This window comes from Amphibalanus amphitrite, unplaced genomic scaffold (assembly GCF_019059575.1).
Source record: "Amphibalanus amphitrite isolate SeventyFive unplaced genomic scaffold, NRLGWU_Aamphi_draft 000791F_arrow, whole genome shotgun sequence".
NCBI lineage: Eukaryota > Metazoa > Arthropoda > Thecostraca > Balanomorpha > Balanidae > Amphibalanus > Amphibalanus amphitrite.
Window position 1 is genome coordinate 64,137 of NW_024882285.1, and position 19,681 is coordinate 83,817.

Here is a 19,681-nt window from a genome sequence, read left to right on the forward strand (position 1 = left end):
CGCCGGCCGCACGGAGCGCGCGCCGGCGGCCGCTGCGGGCGCGGTGTGCGGCTCGAGCCCAGTCTGTCCTCTCCCGCCCGCCCGTCCGCCGCCGGCCGTACCATGAGCGCCCCTCGCCGCCGTCCGCTGCTGCCGCTGCTGCTGGTCGCCCTGCTGCTCCTGCTCGTCTGTGAGCCGACCGAGGCGAGAAGAGGAGGACGCCGCCGGGGAGGCAGCAGGAGGAACCGCTTCGGAAACGTGCCCATCGACGGCATGTACCGGAACCCCTCCGCCAAGACCTACTACATGAACCCGAACGTGAGTGTTTCGTGGGCCCGGCGAGAACTGTTTGTGGGGGGACGTTGACCTGTGGGTTGTATGCCGAAGAGAGGGAGAGGTGAGGATTTGATACTACTGTCATGCCTTTTTGCTGATTGTAAATAATTGGTCGTTAATCTTTTGTTCGTTAATCAGGCTTAGTCCTCACCGTGTTCTTTCTTGATTTAAATTTTGAATTGTTCATTGAATGATATGCAGCGCTATCGTTTGCTGTAATGCTGGTGTTTTGGATCTTTTGGAAAAGTAGGTAAGTGACGTTTGTGGCTTTCAATAAGAAAGTCACCTTGGCTTCACTGCATCAAATAACTTCGTCAACGCTTTTTGACTTTCACAATTTTCTGCCATTATAGTTTCATGGCTTTCTGCAGCCTTTCGTCGCCCTTCATATCAGTTTCGTTGACTGTGCCGCCGTTCCCCAGGGCGCCCAGATCAGCAAGTGGTCTCACTTCGAGTCGGAGTACATCCTGGGAAGCAAGATCGTCTTCATGTGCACCGCTACAGGGAAGCCGAGGCCACACATCTCCTGGTACAAGAACGGCATCGAGGTGTACGCGCACAGCTTCTTCCAGGTCAGGGTCGCGCCCGGGAGGGTGGAGTCGTAATAGGTCAAGGTCGCGATGGAGGGTGGAAAACGTAAGGTCAGCGCTGCATCGTTGGCTGGGGCCGCCATGGCTGGGGCCGTCAGGGTCACATTGATTGATACAGGTCTCAGAGAGGATCAGAGTCTCATTGAAGGGTGCACTCACGAGAGGGATGCCAGATTCAAGGATTATCGAAAAGCTTGCCTGAAACAGATCAGCCGAACGCCGAATACACGCCATGTGCCAATGCACCTTTTTACGTATTGTGTGTCTGCTTTGGTGTTGTTTTGAAATGCGCTGTGGATACCGATTTCTTGCTTAACATCTCAGTGTTATCGTTAAGCTAGCTGACGTGCTCTCTGATACGTTTTAGGGACTCTTTAACCCTAAGAATTGGATCCCACCCGCGTATTATTAAGCGGCATTTCTGTCGCGCAACAAAATTGCGTGTAGTTTTTGTGGCTTGGTATCCGTTGCTCCAAACTAAGAGACAGCTAAGCTTGCATGCGAACGTTATGTAGTTTTATTTCCGAATGCGATTTGCTTTGATCCTTGCCAGCAGCTGGACGAATAACCAGCACATCTATTAACCTCAGAGTGCAGTTTTAAACCTCAGGGCAGAGCAGAGTTTTATTACCAATGAGAAGATAAATTCCACATTGCCACGGTATTATTCCCGTAATATGTCTTAACTTTGCATTCACGATTTTGAATACTGAATGAATACTACGCGGCTCAAAACTTTTACATATGTCCGCTGTCGCTGCATCACGCTGGTGGGTGACACACACCTTTCTCCCGTCAGATCACCGAGTACAAGGTGGGAAGCAACGTGACCGTCTCCCGGATGGAGATCACCCCTGCCAAGCAGAAGGACGCCGGCTTCTACGAGTGCGAGGCCGACAACAAGTACGCCGTCGACCGGCGCGGCTTCCGAACAGACTTCATCATCCAGATGGAGTAGCATACGTCAGTGGTTCGGGAGAATACTGCGGCGTGTCCCCGAGACTTGCGTGGTCTTCCCAGCCGTACCAGAGTGGGGATGTAAGCTGGCTCATGGCTGTTCCTCTGGCATAGAAATGGGTCAGGACGTCAAGACCTTGGCATTGATCGCCAATTGGAGTACATTTGGGTTGCGGAAGTCCTTGGGGACGGAAAGGAGGCTTACCGGGCCGTCAGTCACTTGGTGTGTGCGGTTTGGCAATGGGAGGATCGACCGAGAAAGATCAAGGGCACCGCTAGAGGTTCCAGCGTAGACAATAGTATGGGATCGCAGCATCGCGGCTCGAATAAACTTCGATGCGAAATACAGCTCTGTTTAAGGAGATATTATATAGATTACGCATCGATGATTGCTGTCCCGATAGATATTCAGTATGAATTGAATGATTGCTTAAAAAGTGGCAAACTGTTTTGTGTATTTGTCATGAATTTGGCTTGGTGTGAGGCATTGAATGATCGATAATATACCAGCAGTGACATGCAGTGGCCTTTGATAATCTGTTTATTTTCTATACAAGCCTTCATGATAAAAGAAAGTGCGTTTGCCCTGTCCTTACATTAGGCCATGCTGATGCTCATTGTCCAAACTGAGTCATCAGACCATGTTAAAGCGTCTTGCGCAGCCTAAACGCTTTCACAAGATCTTTTACCGGAACAGACAATGTGAGAAAGGAGCCGACATCGGGAAATGTGTTACTGTCACGCGAATAACTCCTCTCAACGAGTGAGTACGCATTTAGCTGATGAAGCTGATCAAGATGAACGCTTCTGACAACGAAGCAAACAAGACGAAATAGCATTGTCCTTTTGCGTGTCTGAAAGGAGTGGCACGGAAAAGGGGCAGTCGTAAGCGCGTCTCGAACATGCCTCTCAGAGCATTCACCTGCGCAACAGCAAATAAGCTGTCGGGTCGGCACAGGGGGTACTACCCCGACATAACATCAAATGATTGTTTTATACAAATATTACGTGATTGCCGATTGGACTCTTATGCTTCGTTTTATGACTATGTCAATATATAAAACAAAATAGTTGTGTTAGCTGGAACGAAGACTGACAAGACGTACAGACTTTCACAGGCACCAGCATCCTTGGCGACAGCAGCTCCAGATGTCGTCAAGGCCAGCGGCACTGGCACCGGACGGGCACTGGCACCGGGAGGACGGATGGACCCGGCCGGGGTGACCCAGGCCTGCCGACCTCTGCCTTCTGGCCGGATGTGTTAATAAGTCAGCTCTGCCGTCGCCCGGGCCGGACCAATGGCGACCCGTCGGCCATCACCGTAACGACCTGCCGGCGACGTTCGCTCTCCGGCCGCAGCCGCCGCCGCGGCGCGCTCACAAGGCGGTGGTGGTCCGGCGGCGCCATGGGGCTCCGGCGCGAGCTGGTGTTGCTGCTGCTGGTGACGGCCGTCCTGCTGCCGCAGCCGCCCCGCGCCGACGCCAGCCTGCCCAAGTACTGGTTCAAACTGAAGCGGAGACTGCGTAACCACGTGTACAACAACCACCCGATCGGTGGACGGTACCGCAACACCGAGACGAAACACTACTACGAGAACGAGGACGTGAGTCGATCGGAAGGGGAGCGGGGTGGGTGCAGGGTTGTCCTTATTGAGTGCGTGATGACAAGAAATTGTGGAATTTTATCTAACCTTCAAACTTCTTTTCTTAGTCCTTGCCGTATCCGCAGACTTTGTAATTTGGTAAGTTTCAGTAACCAGGTATCATGCGAAAGAATGCGCCGACCATTGTTTCTCATATAGTGCAATGGCAGTGCTATGCAGTTACAAGTCCGTCTTGAGTTGAAAGCCGGTGGCGTAATGCTGTCGTTGCCGGCTGGTATCTGAATCGACTTGTCCACGTCTGGTTTTCAGAAGGCGCACATAGTGAAGGCGTCGCACTTTGAGTCGGTATACGAGCTGGGCCACAAGATCTCCTTTATCTGCGTGGCCAGAGGCAGTCCTCGCCCAACCATCACCTGGCGTAAGGACGGACAGGAGATACCCACTCACAAGTTCCTCAAGGTGAGCAGTGTAGACGGTGGGACTATTTTACTTTTTTAAAGTCAACTCAAGGGCATGTCTGATGGAAGTGATCTATCATAATGTTAAGATAAGATTTGCGCTGATTTGTCGATAAATGTTACTTAGACGCATTTTATGTTGCCTGTCAGGGCTTGGGAGTGAGAACTCGCACTGTTACCGTTCAATAGTTGAAACTCGCACTCTATGTCTGTTACAGCTCTGGGAGTTTATACTCACTCTGTCTGCATTCTGCAGCTTTGAGAGTAGAAACTCACACTGAGTCTGTCTGCTGCAGCTGTGGTAGTGGAAACTCTCACTCTCTGTCTTCTATTACAGCTCTGGGAGTGGAAGCTCACCGGTGACCGTCTCAAGTCCAAGCTGGAGATCGACCCCGCCTCACAAATGGACAAGGGCATCTACCAATGTATGGCGGACAACCAATACGCGATCGACGTGCGGGCGTTTCGGACCTCGTACGGGGACAGCTAACGGGGAGGCCTTATAACACTATTTTCAGTGTTCGCTGGCCACAAATTTTGATATCTTCCTTGTTTCTTCGATGCTAGAGACTACAATTGTCGAAATTAACTGGTTCACATACATTTTTCAATAGCATCACTCGAGTATGACATTCTATTGTGTCATTCAATTTTAATCTGGAGCGTAATGCTCTACGAGAGAAGAATTTCGAAGCTGTCAAACTTTGTGTCCTCTAATGTCGAGCTAAGATGTCGTTTTATTCACTATGCAGATGCATAGACTGAGATGTAATGATATCCAATGGATGAGATCCAGAATAATAAACATACTTTAAAGGCAGTTTTTTCATTGATCTAATTTCCCAGTATACACGAATGCTATATGATTTCAATTGAGACTGCAGCCTGCACCACTTGCAAATGTTATCAAGGATAAGTACGAACATAGGTACATACATCGGCACTTGTCAGCTGCGGAGGCTGCCGCGACATCTACACAGCATGAACTATTGACTGCCTAGAGGGCGGTAGCTGTGGGCTTGTTAGACAAGTTGGATGCTATTCAGGTGGGTGGCTGTGGGTTGTGGGAGGGGTTGTGGGAGAATGCCACGGCGCTCTTGGAAGGGCTCAGTCAGGAAATAAAGGGAGGGTGGAGGGGTTGAAGAGTTTTGCTCATTCGTCTAAGGAACCAGCTACCACGTCTTGAAATTGAATCGTGCCTCGTAGTTGATGACTAGTAAGGTTTAGAAATGGGGAAATGAAGTAGCTTCAAGCTTGCAAGTTTAAAGTGCTTTTACGGCAATATTCCTGTGAAATCTGAAGTCCTTACGGCTGTTTGCTGCGACATACTTTTTGACAGGCTAATTCGGCATAAAGCACTTATGCTGAGTAACTTTAACCCTCGCAGGCCCGGGGGGGGGGGCGTTTTTCGCCCTCCCTGGCGAATATTTGCGATAGCTCCCGAACGCTTAGGGATAGGAAAGCGAAACTTTCAGTACCTTTTCTCACATCAATTTGACATCTTCTGAAGTAGAAAATTTGGACCTAGCCCCATTGATGACGTCACAAGGTCCATTTTTCTAGACCCCTGCACGGCAAACTTCGGCGTCACAGGCGCAAACTTCAAATAGCTGCTAAAAATAGAGTTTTAGAGATAAAGACAAATTACGAGCACGGTTGTGTAGCGTTTGACCTAGAGAAAAATAGAAAAATAGTTTTGGTGACCTGAGGTCAGAGGTCAGGTCAACGACCCCGAAATGTGATTTTAGTTTTTCGCAAATAACTTCGACAAAAAAGGTCCTAGAGCTACGGCAATGGTACCATCGCATTCGCCTTGTCAAGCCGCGTCGAATGCTATATATTTTGTTCGGAAAAGGGTAAGTTTTATGTTGACCTCATTTGACCTCGAATGACCTCTGGTTGACCTTGACACATGAGAGGTCATTTATGATGGATTTATACCCGCTGATCACGAATCTGGCAGCTATTTTCCTCTAAGCCTTCATTTAGAGCTTCTAGACGGCAAAATTGTCTTATCTATTATTACTAGCTTGAATCAGTGAAATAGCCTCTAGCAGGGATACTCTTCTGTGACCTTGACCTTTGAGCAGCCTTGTATCGTAAGATGAACCACAAATAGGGAACTGATAAGCCTCAAAACATTTCAAAACATCTTGGAAGCTAGTACGCAAGATGTGCGAAAAAGTGCCAAGTTTGAGGTCAATTTTGAGCGTGACCTTGACCTTGACCTTTAATTTTAAGCACATTTTCGGAATCCTCAAATTCTCTTCTTTCGTTTGACACCCAATTTTGCCGGTTTTATGCAGCCTGCCGTCCTCTAGAAGGCTTACTTTGAGATCACTACACATGTGCCGGTTTTTGCCTTTGACCTTGACCTCTGACCTTGAGAATTGACCTGAGGTCAAAAATTTTAGGTGCTTTAGAATCGTCTCGTAAGGACCTTTTGTTTGGTACCGCTTTTGTTTCCGTAGCTCCCTTATTTACGGAGTTAGACAGGGGGGGGGGGGCGAAAAGCGGCCCCCCCGGGCTGCGATGGTTGGGATTACCCCCCGGGCCCGGCCGGGTTAACCCGCGCCCAGATGGGGTCTGCCGAGCAACGCGGTCTGATGGGGGGGGGGCCATTTTGGCCCCCCCCTCAGATCTCGAGAACCACGCAACATAGCGACAAGCGGTAAACGGTGTTGGATAGCCCCAACGGGGAACTACCTTGTGACCCAATTTCATTGACCTCGGTCAAACCGATGACGTCACAGGTCAGGTCAAAGGTCGAATTTTCACCGTTTACAGGCATTTCAAGAAATGCGTTGTAAAATCGTGTAAAATGCATTTCATTGAAAATCATCGATGGGGAAATGTTCTTCAAACACATATTTTGCTATTTGAGGTCACTGATACCAGGTCAGGTCACAGAGGTCAGGTCACTGGGGGGTCACAATATGAAAGTGTCATGTGATACATGTTTTATGGTCCATTTTACATGACAAATGCGATTATGTGGGTCAGACAGACTTTAGGGCCAGCTTAGGTCACGTTTTGGTCAAATTCAGGTCAAGGTCAGGTCAAGGTCAGGTCAAATTAGGTCAAATTTCAAAGTTGATATTTTTGCATAAAATGGGTATCGATTCGATGCAGCTCGTCACGGGGAGTTCAACGGTGGTCTCCGTTTTGCGCTACGAGGTCTAGAATTGCTAAAAATTGAGTTCAAAAATTTGACGTCATCAATTTTTAACAGTTTTTTCGCTATAACTTGGCCAAAAAAAGAGGTATCGAGCTAAAATTTGGTATGTATATCGAAGAGTGCAGGGACTATCACATATATTCCGGTTTTTTCGAAATTCGAAAATTTTTTGGAAAATTTGTGAGTTTTTCTAAAAAATCATTTTTTTTATTTTTTGGGGTCAAAATCCCAAAATTTCGAAAATCCGAGATAGCAGTTTTGTAGCGCCGTCTTTTGTCTACAGAACCACATAAAGAACTTTAAAATTGCTTGTTAACTGTAGATTTGGTGAGCGTTTCAAGATGTCATGTTTTTTGCTCATTTTTACTCGAACATGACCTCAGTTTGACCTCAATAACTCCTGACCTGAGGTGACCTGTGACTTGAAATTTTGTGTGAAGGTGTCAAATTGATGCCCGGTAAGGTACCCAAAATTTGGCGGCGCTGCGCGCCGCCGTTTTCTCGCTATTTAAGAAAAACCACAGGGGGGGGGGCCAAAATGGCCCCCCCCATCAGGGCGCGGGTTAAAGGTAACAGTTTTCATGTTTCCTGTGGAATTTATGTGTGGCGGTAATTTTCTGATGCGATATACCTACCTAAACGTAGGTACGCCGTGCACCGCCACCGACCATTTATTTTCTATCATTTATGCCCAGGTATTGCCTTCTCCATGAAAAATAAGGCTACGTTGCCATTCCATGCATTACTTTTCACGTTTTGTGTTTGCGCATACTTTACTTGGAAGGCCCTGTGAGAAGTTGCATTTTGAACGTAAAAACTTTGTATGAGCGGCTTAACTATAAGTTTGATTGTTTGACGTACCCAATTAACTCTCTCCCGGATTGGTGTTTTTCCAGCCGCGAACGTATAAGTGTGTGGGGGGGGGACCTCTCGCCGTTTCGCCCCTGATCGAGCTAGACCTTCGCGGAAAACAACGAGCGTGTTGACCGTGACGAGAGGAAGCCGATGATACCACCCAATTTAAAGGTCCTAGGTCATTGGTTGACCTTCCAGGTCAGGTCAATGACCCAAAAGTCGGGAAAATCGGGACCTGTTAGAATGTCGTAAAGTGTGGCTGCTATTTGTATTGGGTTTTTTTCGGGGTGCTGATCACGAATATCATGTTAGTTTTGATCACAGATGATGTCGTCATGCATTTAGGCCAGGTCAGGTCAACCAGTAGGGGTCCTGCCGGGTATTCGTAGTATGTGTCAACCGCCTCTGACAGGTTCGTAACATGTTACGAAGGCACCAAAACTACTTCGCAAATGTTCATATGGTTGCTAAATTCGAATTCAGCTCCAAAAACTGGTCTAGAAACATGTATGATGTAAAACTCGAAAAAGTGGACCGAGGTCATCAAAGGTCAATGACCTGACCTGACCTTCAGGTGACCTTGACATCCACCCTAATGCATGGGAGCAACATCAAATTGCATGTTTGAACGTTTGAAACCACGAAAAGACTGCAAACGCGCGGCTAATGCGAGCCGACATACGCCGAATCGCGATTCCGGCCAAACATGGTCTCGAAAAGTAGGTCACAGATCAAAGGTCATTTGAGTCAGGGTCATGAAATTTTCAGGGTTGGTGTAAAATTAATTAACGCGAGGGTGCTGAAAGTTTCGTCGCGAGCTATTCGCGAAAAACCGAGGAGGCTCCGTTCGACCCCACCCCCTATACGGGCGAGGGTTAACTGGATTTTCACTCGCTTTCAATCATTAATTAATGGATTAAAGTAACCAGACCTTTTTAAAAATGTGCACCCGAGCTTGACGTTTCGAAAATTTGGTGGCTGAGCTGTTTGTTACCTATTTCAGTTATATCTTGCAACCTTTTTCATTTTACGAATACACACTCGCCTGCTCACCAACTCTGACCTCATCTGGTGTCCTACTGCGCCGCCTCGGGTCACGGGTCACAGCTCACAGCCCACCCTCTCGCGGCACGTCCGCTAGTTCAGCGGCCCCGTCTCTGAGGTCTGCCGGTAGCAGTTCCCACGGCTCCGGGCTCAGTGATACATCGACTCCCGACCCGCAGGCCTGCACGGTTCTCCGCTGCCGATTACGGCTGTGATTGTTCTCCAGAGCGGGGACCCCGGCAGCGGCCGCCCGCCCGCCCGCCTGTCCATACCCAATTATTTATCGATTCCGCGATATTGTTTCCCAGTTGCAATCGGGCCTATAAATTAGCCGCGCACGGTCGGCGGTCCACCGTGGCCGATAATGCAAATATTGCCGGAATTTATCGTCCATTAGTCGAGCTGTTGTTTTTGCTGACTGGGCATTGTTTTAATTCGATGGCAAAAACGGCAGCGCGTGTTGAGCTTGGTGCATGGAGTGAGGTTTGGTACCGACCCGGGGAGGGATGGGGCCGCTCCGATCAGCGCAGACCGCCGACTGTGGGGGGCAGGCCGCAGGATAACACGCACGGCACGGGTCGACCGATTGGGCTCCTGCGTGGTCCGATCGAATGCAAATGGTCATTAGTAACTCTCTGAGATGATTTTTCTTAGATCAACTCAGTTATGACTCAAATGACATTGCCTGTTTTTATTAACAAGGTTTTATTTTTACAGTTATTTATCAACAGCTTGATGCATGTGTCTCTCAGTTTCCAAAGTGCTGGAGACGACATGATCGAGGATTTCTCTTTTCTCCTCCCCCCTCTCTCTCTCTCTCTCTTTCCTCCCTCTCCTTCCCTCCCTCCCCCCTCTCTCTCTCTCGCTGCTCTCCTCTCCAAAAGCCACCCAGACAGAGCGACGCCTCGGCCGGACAGGCAACACCACGGTATCTCGCTCAGCCCAGTGAATACCCTCGACAGGTATGCCGCCTCTCCCGTCTCCCCGCCGCCCGGTGGGGAGGGGAGGGGAGGGGAGGGGACGGTTCCCACGCGCTCCTCTCGGCGACGGCGGCCGCCTTTGAAGGTGCCGCCGCCTGGTCCATGAGACGGCGACACGCCGGTCGGAGGGGACGGAAGCTGCAGCGGGGCTCCGGTGGCTGCACGGTTGGAAAAGGTGCGGTGCACGCGAGTAGCGGACATTGAGAAAGGAGCGTGGTGGGTGGGGAGAGGCCGTGAAGTGAGGAATGCCCGAGACACTCCCTTCAAACACGGTTCCAACCAGTTTGCATTGGGCTCAGAAGCATGACTCATTAAAAGACGTGGGTGTCTTACGGAAAAGGTCACCAATAGTAGGTATGAAAGACTCACAACTCCCCGTATACTGATACCTATTCCGATTCCCCGCTTCAGTCCTATCATGCATCCCAAAGCATTAAAGTCTATCCTCTCCTGTCCTTTTCTATCTCTCGGGATGCGACTTATCCAATCCATCCTACCTTCACATACTGCTTCTGCACTGTCTAGTGCCCATGCATCGCTCGGCTCAACGTGCCCAATACGCCACCGCCGTTCTTTCTCTCGTTCTCGGCTCATTGACCATCCCATCCTCTCCGTCATGTAGGCCGTTACAAATGCCACCGAGCTCTCCGACGAGCGGCGGGAAGGGTGGCCCGGTACCTCAGCACGGTCACAAAGTGAGCCAGCCAGTAACTGGTGATACCGCCGATGAAGTCCAAAGACCGCAGCACCAGCCTTTCATTGTGGAGACGGCGCAACTACCACCGTTTGCCGTCATCGGTTTCTGAGCTCTCGTTGTTGTGGAACTTAGTGCCAAGCGAAAACAGCTGAGAAAGCTTATTTGGATGCAGCCTGTGCAAGGGTATGTGGATACAAATCTTTTTCGGATTTGAGTGTTTTGCAAGTCCGGGCACCATGCACGGCGTACGGCATGGGATGATGTTTTGAGCATTAGATATTAAATCGAGATTAAAAAATAATGTTTTTAACTATACACCTGTCCAACAAGTGTTCCTAGCACACCTATTGAAAGAAGGAAAACACTTCATAACGTTTAAAAATCGAAGTAAACACAGCAACATAAAAATGATGTAAAATTATAGGTACTTATTGTCCAATTCAGTTTGAATGGGACGCTTGGTAGGCGTGCCTTTTATCATGTACCGACTATATATACCGACTATCATGTAGTATATAAAAGCCGTTATTTATTCATTTTATTTGTCGAAATGCCATGAAGGTTGAGCCTTCATGAAATGAACACTAATGAAACACTAAAAAACTCAGTCGTTATTATGCTCATCACTCGGAGGTAACCAGAAAAAAACATCACATAAGGTAAAGCCCTGTATATCGCTTGCTATTCCTCTGCCCCACTCTTGACGCTGACACCCAGGACAGAGCCCCCGTTCTCTGTAGAGCCCCGTATCACCACGCCGAAGTCGATGCCGGCGAACGGATGATAGCAGCAGCGCATGTCGCCCACGTCGGTGCAGATGCGTGTCGCCTGAGTGTCGGGGTTCGGATCGGAGGGCTCGGCGCCGCGGCAGCAGTGCAGCACGCGCCGGCCGCGCCTGCGCTGCTCGCACTGGCCGCTCTGTGTCAGAGTCGGCAGCAGCGGCACCAGGTCCGCCGGCAGACGCGGGTACTGGTCGCGGCCCGGCAGCAGGTAGCAGCAGCTCGCCCCGGAGAACTGCTGGCAGACGCGGGCGGCGCTGAGGCTGTCCGGCACAGCCGTGTTGTAGCAGCACAGCATGCTGCCGAAGTTGAAGCAGCCCTCCGCCTCCATGTCGATGCGGTCGCCGCCAACTTTGAACAGCTCCGGACTCGGGGCTGAGGCGCTGTACGTCGTGGTGTTAAAGACCAGCTCTTCCGTCTCCGTGGAGTTGTCCACTGAAAATGAAAGCAGACATGAGGCATACATGACTAGATTTAATCGTACGATAAGTATCTTTTAGCAGTCAACACTTGAAATCATGGGAATGTAAAAACCGGCAAAGACAAGAGGACTTAGGAAAAGTCGTCCAAAAATCACAAGTTGTCTTAGTCAACTCCATGAAAGAAGCCATCGTCCTTTCCCAGTCAGAGCTGTTTGAAGTTTTCCTTACCGGCAGCGGCGGCCAGAGCCAGCGCCTGACCGACGATCAGCAGTTTGACTGCGCTCTGGAGCTCCATGGCTGGCAAATGATGTCGCCTCTGCTACAGCACAACGCTTATATATCGATCCGCTGCTGCAATGCAACTCAGTTGATGTTTACAACACCGGCCGGAGAAAAACCCAGACCTCGTGACATGGGCTGGGTGTGAGTCAGCTGGCCCATGTGGACACCAGAGTGGTGTTTAGATTCATGAACGAAGTGACATCACGGAAAGCTGTGGGTAGGTATGCTCTATGCAACATGCATTAGGTTCGAATTTTTACTTGTACCAGGGACTGTCAATGAGGGTTTGACATGATATCGTTCTGGGCAATGCGTATTCAGTGTGTTCACTTACAATGCAAGTGAAGGGATTCCGCGCATTTCTTTGTTACTCTGTCCATATATGTTGGGCGAATGAAATTGCTTTTTATAACAAATAACTATATGTGCACATGGTATTGATTGAAATGCCGGAGATAAGTCTGATCCCAAACAAAAACGAGGCGGGGGAGGGGGAGAGCTACGGGATATAGCAGTGTTCGGAAGATAAAAATAATCAAGAAATTACGTGGTACCAGTTAGGACTCTATTGACACTTCTTCACTAAGATGTGACCTCACTTAGTATCTCAGGCCTAACGGTGTGGCATCCAAAGGGCAAACACCGTTAAAAGAGACCTTCTGCTATAATAGAAGTTTGTTTTTGTAATACTTTTTTACACGATGCATTGCTTATCAGCGCTTGTTTTGATATCAACTCAACCAGCAACCTGTTTACCTCCCTCAGTAAGACGCATCCAATGGTGATCTTAACCCGCAGCGGACCGGGTGTGTTTGGGGTCACCAAACGTGACCTCATCTCAGAAAGTTAGAATGCTCGTTATAGCTATACCGACTAAGCGATCGTCTTCAAACTTTCAGCGATTGATAAGAGTAACAGTATGTGTAAATTGTGTATCTTGGAATTTCAATATTGGTCAGTTAATTTTGCGCCCTCTCCATTATAAGACAATTGAAAGAAAAATGGAAAGGCGTATCTTTTGGACGAACGCCATTCTAAACACTCTCAAACGTCAGGGTACAGGTCGACTTGACACATTACACTGAAATACATTTGCGGGTTGATGCGAGTCGTTGCATGCCCTTCGGGCTTCGACCCGCGAGGCGCCCATTGGTGGCCCATTGTGCGGGTTGAGAGATTTATAGAATCCCGTGTGCATCTGAGAAAGGCACAGGGGCGAATGAGCCGTCTGATTATCCCCACTGGATGTTGCTCATAGGCAGTGCACCTACATCAATCATTCGACTGGAAAACACGTGTTTAGAGACCACAAGACGTTCTCAATGTTTATCGATATTTGATAGACACATTGCAGAGCCGTGTCCAGCGCCGTGCGGGCTAACCCTCAATTCCGACAATTTCGTCACGGCAGATGGAAAGCCCGCACAGTGCACGAGCCTGCTTCACAAAACGGGCCAGCCCGGCGCGCAGACATCGGAAGTAACTTCTGGATGTTCATAGATCTTGCATGTATTTTCCAGTCAATATGCTGAGCTGAGCCATGTGATTGTGTATATGTAACGTGTAAGGTACTTTAATCGGCGCGTAGACTAGTCTGTCCTATAAATATATGACATATGTAGCACGTGCAATGTGCATGTTTGTTAAAAAATTCTATCACTCATTTGTAGACATTTTCACCCAAACTTAATCTTGACATGTGTCATGCAGCATGCGTCTAATCGCTTTTCATTGGTTCGTTATTCACTCCATTTAGCAGCTGGTCAGACCAAGAGAAACAAGCATCATGGGGAGGGGTGTCTTCGCATCTTGTCATCGAATAAAAAGTCTGTGAACCATGCACGTTACACTTGGATCATTGCAGTGCAAACACCTGAATTCTGTTAATTGCCCAGGCTCTAACTCAATGTCCTCGATATTCCTTACCGTATATCAGGTCAGGAACCGGGGAACTGACGGAAACATGACAATGACCGGTTTGTCTAAGACGGAGAATGCTCGAGCTGAGACATGGATCAGTGTCTGCAAGTACATACTACATACGCTTGAGCTGGCTGATGGCGACCATTCCGTAAAACCCAAAATGATTCATAGAAGGCAAATGCACAAACACATCTCACGGACTACCGGAAACATAACATACCTAACCCATCATCGTCTAAACATTCAGGCGCTATACCGTCCCGTGCATATTGGGGTTTCCACACTCAGCTGTGGAACGCAACAACACTGGGAGTTCTCAGAGTGTCACCCGGGGTCATGCAGTAACTACTTGTTTACATCTTACCCACATCGCACTACCAGGAAAAGTACATGCAGGTATATAAACGTAGCGCTGTGGCAGAGCAGACATCATTTGCCAGCCATGGAGCTCCAGAGCGCCGTCAAACTGCTGATCGTCGGTCAGGCGCTGGCTCTGGCCGCCGCTGCCGGTTAGTTTAAATTTCTTAAATTCACTCGGTTCTTATCTGCGTAAAAGCTGAATGTGTTGCCTTGCGTTGGAAGAGATAGCTTATGAATTAAATGTAGGTATGTAGGAATCGTAACAGTTTTGCATAGATCTGTTAATAATGGAGGCAATATAATCCTCTCGCGTGAGACCAGTCTTGCTTTTTTCTTCTTTGGTAACAGATATTTTGTTGTTATATGTTCTGGGTTGGCAACAGAAAATATATCTGCAAGTGACTGCTAGTTTTCTTGTACATATTACAGCCATGAATATCTGCAATTTTTATTTCCCTGGCAGTTCAGCTCAAGACCATAAATTATCGCTATAAGTGTATTTATCTTACGAGGTGTGGCTAAAAAGAAACCGGACTGCTCGTGCTGACCATAAAGTAGGGGGCCCAAAACTAGCGAGACACTGGACATTAATCTTTATTGTCGTGATGTGTGCCATACGGCACCTCGATATCGCTATTATTCTCCTTTCCACAGCTCTTTGTTTTATTGATGACGCTGACGCTGGTCACTCCGGTCTGGATGTCCTCGACTGATTCAAAATGGGTTTCCTTGACGATGTTTTTCATTTCAGGGAACAGCCAAAAGTCACAGGGAGGGAGGTTTGGCAAATAGGAGGGTGCTTGAGCACCGCGACCTGCTTTTCGGCAACGAACTGCTGAACGCTAATGACAGAATGCGCGGGAGCGTTGTCGTGATGGAGCACCCAGTTCTTGGCTTCCCAGAAACTCCACTTGGTGCGCCTGACTCGTGAAATGAGGCGTCCCAGGTCTTCCTTGTAGAAGTGGCTGGTCGACTGTGGTACACCTCCAGCACGAACTGGCGGTGAACGAATCCCCTATGATCGAAAAAGACGATCAATGTCATCTCCACCCTCGACTTCGACATGCGCGCGGACGTTGATGGACCTCCAGACCTTGGGGTCATCACCGACATCCTCACGACCAGTGCTGAACCTCGTATGCCATTCAAACACTTGCATGTTACACGACTTGCTCCCCATTAACAGCCTTGAACAGATTCAGCATCTCTGTTGGACTTTTCTCCAGTCTGGAAAGGAACGTGATGTTCCCTCTTTTTTCGAAGTTCATCGTAGAAGCCAGGCGATGACAAGGCCGCCGAACATCGATAAAACAAAGAGCTGTGGAAAGGAGAATAATTGCGATATCGAGATGCCGTTTGGCACACATCACGACAATATGCTAAAGATTAATGCCAAGTGTCTCGCTAGTCTTCAGGTCCCCTAGTTTATGGCCAGCACGAGCAGTCCGGTTTCTTTTTAGCCGCACCTCGTATCGTTATAATGCGCTTATTCCAGGAGAGGAGGTGTTCGACAGCGAAACCAACATCACGTCGATAACCTACTCGGCCTCGGGGCTCCGTCCGATTCTGTTCGACGTCGGAGACGACAGCATCAAGGTCAATCTCCAGGGCTGCACGCACCGCAACAACCTCGTCTGCTGCTTCAACCGGCCGATGCTGGAGAACCTGCCGGCGCCGCGGCTCTGCTCCTCCTTCCTCTCTGCGAGCTGCTGCTACATGCTGCCGGGCCGCGACCAGTACCCGCGGCTGCCGGCTGACCTGGTGCCGCTGCTGCCGACTCTGACACAGACTGGCCAGTGCGAGCAGCGCAGGCGCGGCCGGCGCGTGCTGCACTGCTGCCGCGGCGCCGAGCCCTCCGATCCGAACCCGTCCGGGCGCGCGGCGCGCATCTGCAGTGATGTAGGCGAGCTGCGCTGCTGCTACCACCCGTTCGCCGGTCACCGGCTGACCTCAGTGCTGGAGGCCGGCGAGGACGAGTTCAGGGGAGTGTTCGGGGTGACGCTGGTGAACCACGCACCCCCGCGCGGAGATCGCCTGGCGTACACGATCGACAGGCTCCGTAAGCTGAGGGCTCGCACGCAAGCTGCGAGGGACATCATCGGATGAATGACATTTACGCACACATTCGGTCCTTTGCATGGCAACATGTTTTGCCCTTACTGGCTTATTAGTCGCCAGGTATATGTGATCACAGCTGTTTTTGTGATATGTATGCTGTATGCATTATTTCCCTAATTACTTATTTTGCAAGTTTATTATGTGTGTGTGCCCTATAGCATGCATGCCATTATACGGCTTGATGAGAATGCATTTGATCGTGTCGCTCACATTGAGAAAATGAGCTTTATTCAAGATTTGCAATAAATGAAGTGGTCACGTCACAAATGAGTTACTTATGCCATTCTCTGTTCAATAATCAAACATCAAGGTTCTTCCCTCGGTTTTCGGTTAACCAATCCTCCAAAGTCCTCTAATTCGATGTTTGATCTCTCGACGTCTGAACCTTCAACTGAAGATTCCACAGTCATCCTTCTCACACCTCCAGAATAGGAATAAAACTGGCATTTTTGTGCTCACCGTTTTCATCCAGTCACACCGGCATCTGTGGAATCCGACGGACGCACGGGCACACGAGCGACTAATAGATCCCACAGCGCAATCTGGCGCTCCCCGGCCGGGTCTCCATGGGCGCCGCGCGACACCGCCAGGTCGGCCGATCGCCGTCTGCGCGCCATCCGTCACCGGCGGCTCTTCTGCGGCCATTGTGGCGCGACATCAGCGCTCCGATCCCAAACCGACGCTCAATCGCGCCGTGATCGCCGCGCGCCGGGAATGCCTTTTTGAAGAACCCCGCGATGGGCCAGCACTATTTACCAACAAACCGTCCGCAACAGGAGAGGCGGCCTGATCATTTATCTCGGCGCAGCAAATTATGCCCTGCTTCATTTGTCAAATTGCTGTAAACATCTGGGCGGCGGCTGGGCGGCGTACAATCGCGGTGGCGCCAGCGCAGAGCCCTGAGGGACACTATCGGGGTGGCCCGGCCGGCAGCTCATTGAGGCGCGGCGGCGGCGGTGCCACTGATCCGACGGTGTCGCGCGCCGCCTTCCAGACGCGAACCGCTACAGTTGTGGTGTGCCGCCATTCAGGGCGCATCAAAGGAGCACAAAGCGTCAAACGCGCCGCCGCAGAATGACAAAAATTCAGAGGAAAAGGAGGAGACACCCGCGAAAGGAGAGCGTCCGCCGCTGTGTGGGACGACGCTTCCGATGCCTTTTTTCGGATCTACGACACAGGCGTACAACAGCGGCACGTCGATTGGATCCTGTAGGGCTTTGTAAACAGCGACCGCGGGCAGAGACAGCCGCACCTTCCCTTTCAGGGCGTGTTAGAACTGGTGGTGTGATACTTTCAGAGTGGTGTGACGCAGCTCAAGGGCATCGGTGCGCTAAACGGGGTGCTTTGTAATTTGGCCGATAAAAAGGACGCTAGACGTCTCACCCAATTTGGTCCACAAATGGGAAAAGGAAATGTGGGACAGCCGAAGACCCCGGTCTTTTATAGGAAAACGCGGTGTTTAGCCTTATATCAGCTCACGAGTAAATGGTGTAAAATGCATCGATTTGTTGCGTCTGAACAGTTACATTCCTTCTGCTTTCAACGATTCTTTTTAGCTGAGAACAACACACAGACCTAATGTTCCTAAGAATAAAAATAACCTAATTTTCTATGAGTTTGGCCTAAACATAAGCATTAAGCATGCAATTCAATTCGTTATCTCTACACAGTAAACGATGCCTTATAATAACATGATAAACGATGATCTATGAATTTAATATAGGGAACTGAATGGATACCTACCTTAAAATGCAAAGTACGTACCTAAGTGGTAGCACTAACAATATTATCTAAGCTTTCTCCCCACTAAAAAAAAAAATCGTTATCCAGAAAGTGCATCCTGCACCTTGAATCCTTAGTCTTCCTAATGCATCTAAAACCACAGACACATTTGTGTCATTTAGGGTCGACCTTTCGTGACCACTGGCGGATCCAGGGGGATGGGGATAATGCCCTCCGAGGCACCCAAAATCGACAAAATTCTGCGTTTTTAGAATAAAAAGTAAACAAAACAACTTTTATGAAGAAAATTTTGGTTTAAACTGCTCAGCAGTGCGCAAGGAATCGAAATCCAATCCAGGGAGTTATTGAAATTGGAGAAACTTTTTTTGGGGTATGCACACTTGCCTCGCAGCCGGCAGCGTCCACGATCGCCTTTCTGCAGATCCGCCAGTGTTCGTGACCTGGATTGCTTGTCGGCATGTGTTAAAGTGTTGTGCAAGAACGGTCTGTATGTAGCTTGCAAGTTTAGTTATTGCTTTCTACTACTTCAACAAACATCGCAAGAAAATGAGAGGGGGAAAAGCAGCTTATAGGTCGTGCGTCAACGGTCGAAACGAAACAACTCATAAAATGCAGTTATCACCAAAACAAGCAATGAAATTCCGGTGCTGCTCGCTCCGATAGACTATGGTCGCTATGGGCGCTCGCTCTGATAGACGACATATGTCCCTATAAATTGACTGACTCGATCGCGATCTGATCAGTGCAGTGGTCAATGATCAACGTCCATGAAAAAGCCGATTGTCCCCACATTTGATTCTGTGGGCCGATGGCAGCCCTAACACCAACCGGAACATGTGAGTGAAATGTCGTCTATTTCACTACAAATATGTCATATCCAGACATTCAATCATTTAGGTATCTTCATGCACTAACAAGTCATCAAATCTGAAGTACATACGCGTACACATACCAAAATGTATGCACCGTTCCGTGCTTCTATCCTCAGGATGCTGAAATCCTTCTCCTCCACGCCGCAACCCCCCTCCGGGCTGGACAGGCAACTTTATCTCATGCGGATTGCGGGCTGCTCCCTTGGAGCGGCACCGCTGCTCCCGAGGGAGCGCACCCCGTAGCCGGGTGCAGTGAGTGCCTTAGGGCTGGGTGGCCTGTCCTCTGGACGGGCTCAGCCCCGGCGACTCACTAAGGTGCCTGCCCAGACCAATGTCTCCCCCTATATCCTATCATCCTCCCGGCTCTGAAATGGTATCATTGGACCGAAAGGGCCTAACCCAACAAAACAAACAAACAAACAAACAAAATGTATGGACATACCAAAATTAGTGTGCAGATGCCCAAAAGTCTTGGCCCCTGGTATTGGATGTTGAACTTCGGCCT

General features: G+C 49.3%; 4 protein-coding genes across 5 annotated transcripts; 3 read left to right on the forward strand and 1 right to left on the reverse strand.

Moving 5' to 3' along the window:
• The first annotated feature begins 45 nt into the window (after positions 1–45).
• On the forward strand, positions 46–2,384 carry LOC122366204 (immunoglobulin domain-containing protein oig-4-like). The gene is made up of 3 exons (XM_043338179.1): positions 46–297; positions 738–887; positions 1,705–2,384. Exons 1-3 carry the CDS (start codon positions 103–105, stop codon positions 1,861–1,863), a joined length of 504 nt encoding a protein of 167 aa, XP_043194114.1. The 5' UTR covers positions 46–102; the 3' UTR covers positions 1,864–2,384.
• A 63-nt stretch (positions 2,385–2,447) lies between these two features.
• Positions 2,448–4,736, forward strand: LOC122366205 (immunoglobulin domain-containing protein oig-4-like). Its single transcript, XM_043338181.1, has 3 exons — positions 2,448–3,465; positions 3,775–3,924; positions 4,261–4,736. Exons 1-3 carry the CDS (start codon positions 3,268–3,270, stop codon positions 4,411–4,413), a joined length of 501 nt encoding a protein of 166 aa, XP_043194116.1. The 5' UTR covers positions 2,448–3,267; the 3' UTR covers positions 4,414–4,736.
• A 6,464-nt stretch (positions 4,737–11,200) lies between these two features.
• On the reverse strand, positions 11,201–12,238 carry LOC122366228. The gene is made up of 2 exons (XM_043338221.1): positions 12,107–12,238; positions 11,201–11,891 (listed from the first exon to the last, which is right to left on the reverse strand). Exons 1-2 carry the CDS (start codon positions 12,171–12,173, stop codon positions 11,359–11,361), a joined length of 600 nt encoding a protein of 199 aa, XP_043194156.1. The 5' UTR covers positions 12,174–12,238; the 3' UTR covers positions 11,201–11,358.
• Positions 12,239–14,511: 2,273 nt separating this feature from the next.
• LOC122366229 lies at positions 14,512–16,828 on the forward strand. 2 transcript variants are annotated; one of them, XM_043338224.1, is made up of 2 exons: positions 14,512–14,592; positions 15,195–16,828. In XM_043338224.1, the coding sequence occupies exon 2, from the start codon at positions 15,833–15,835 to the stop codon at positions 16,547–16,549; it is 717 nt and encodes a 238-aa protein (XP_043194159.1). In that variant the 5' UTR covers positions 14,512–14,592; positions 15,195–15,832; the 3' UTR covers positions 16,550–16,828. The 2 variants fall into 2 exon arrangements, with proteins under 2 accessions (XP_043194159.1, XP_043194158.1); XM_043338223.1 differs by having other exon boundaries at positions 14,517–14,592; positions 15,939–16,828.
• The last annotated feature ends 2,853 nt before the right edge of the window (positions 16,829–19,681 follow it).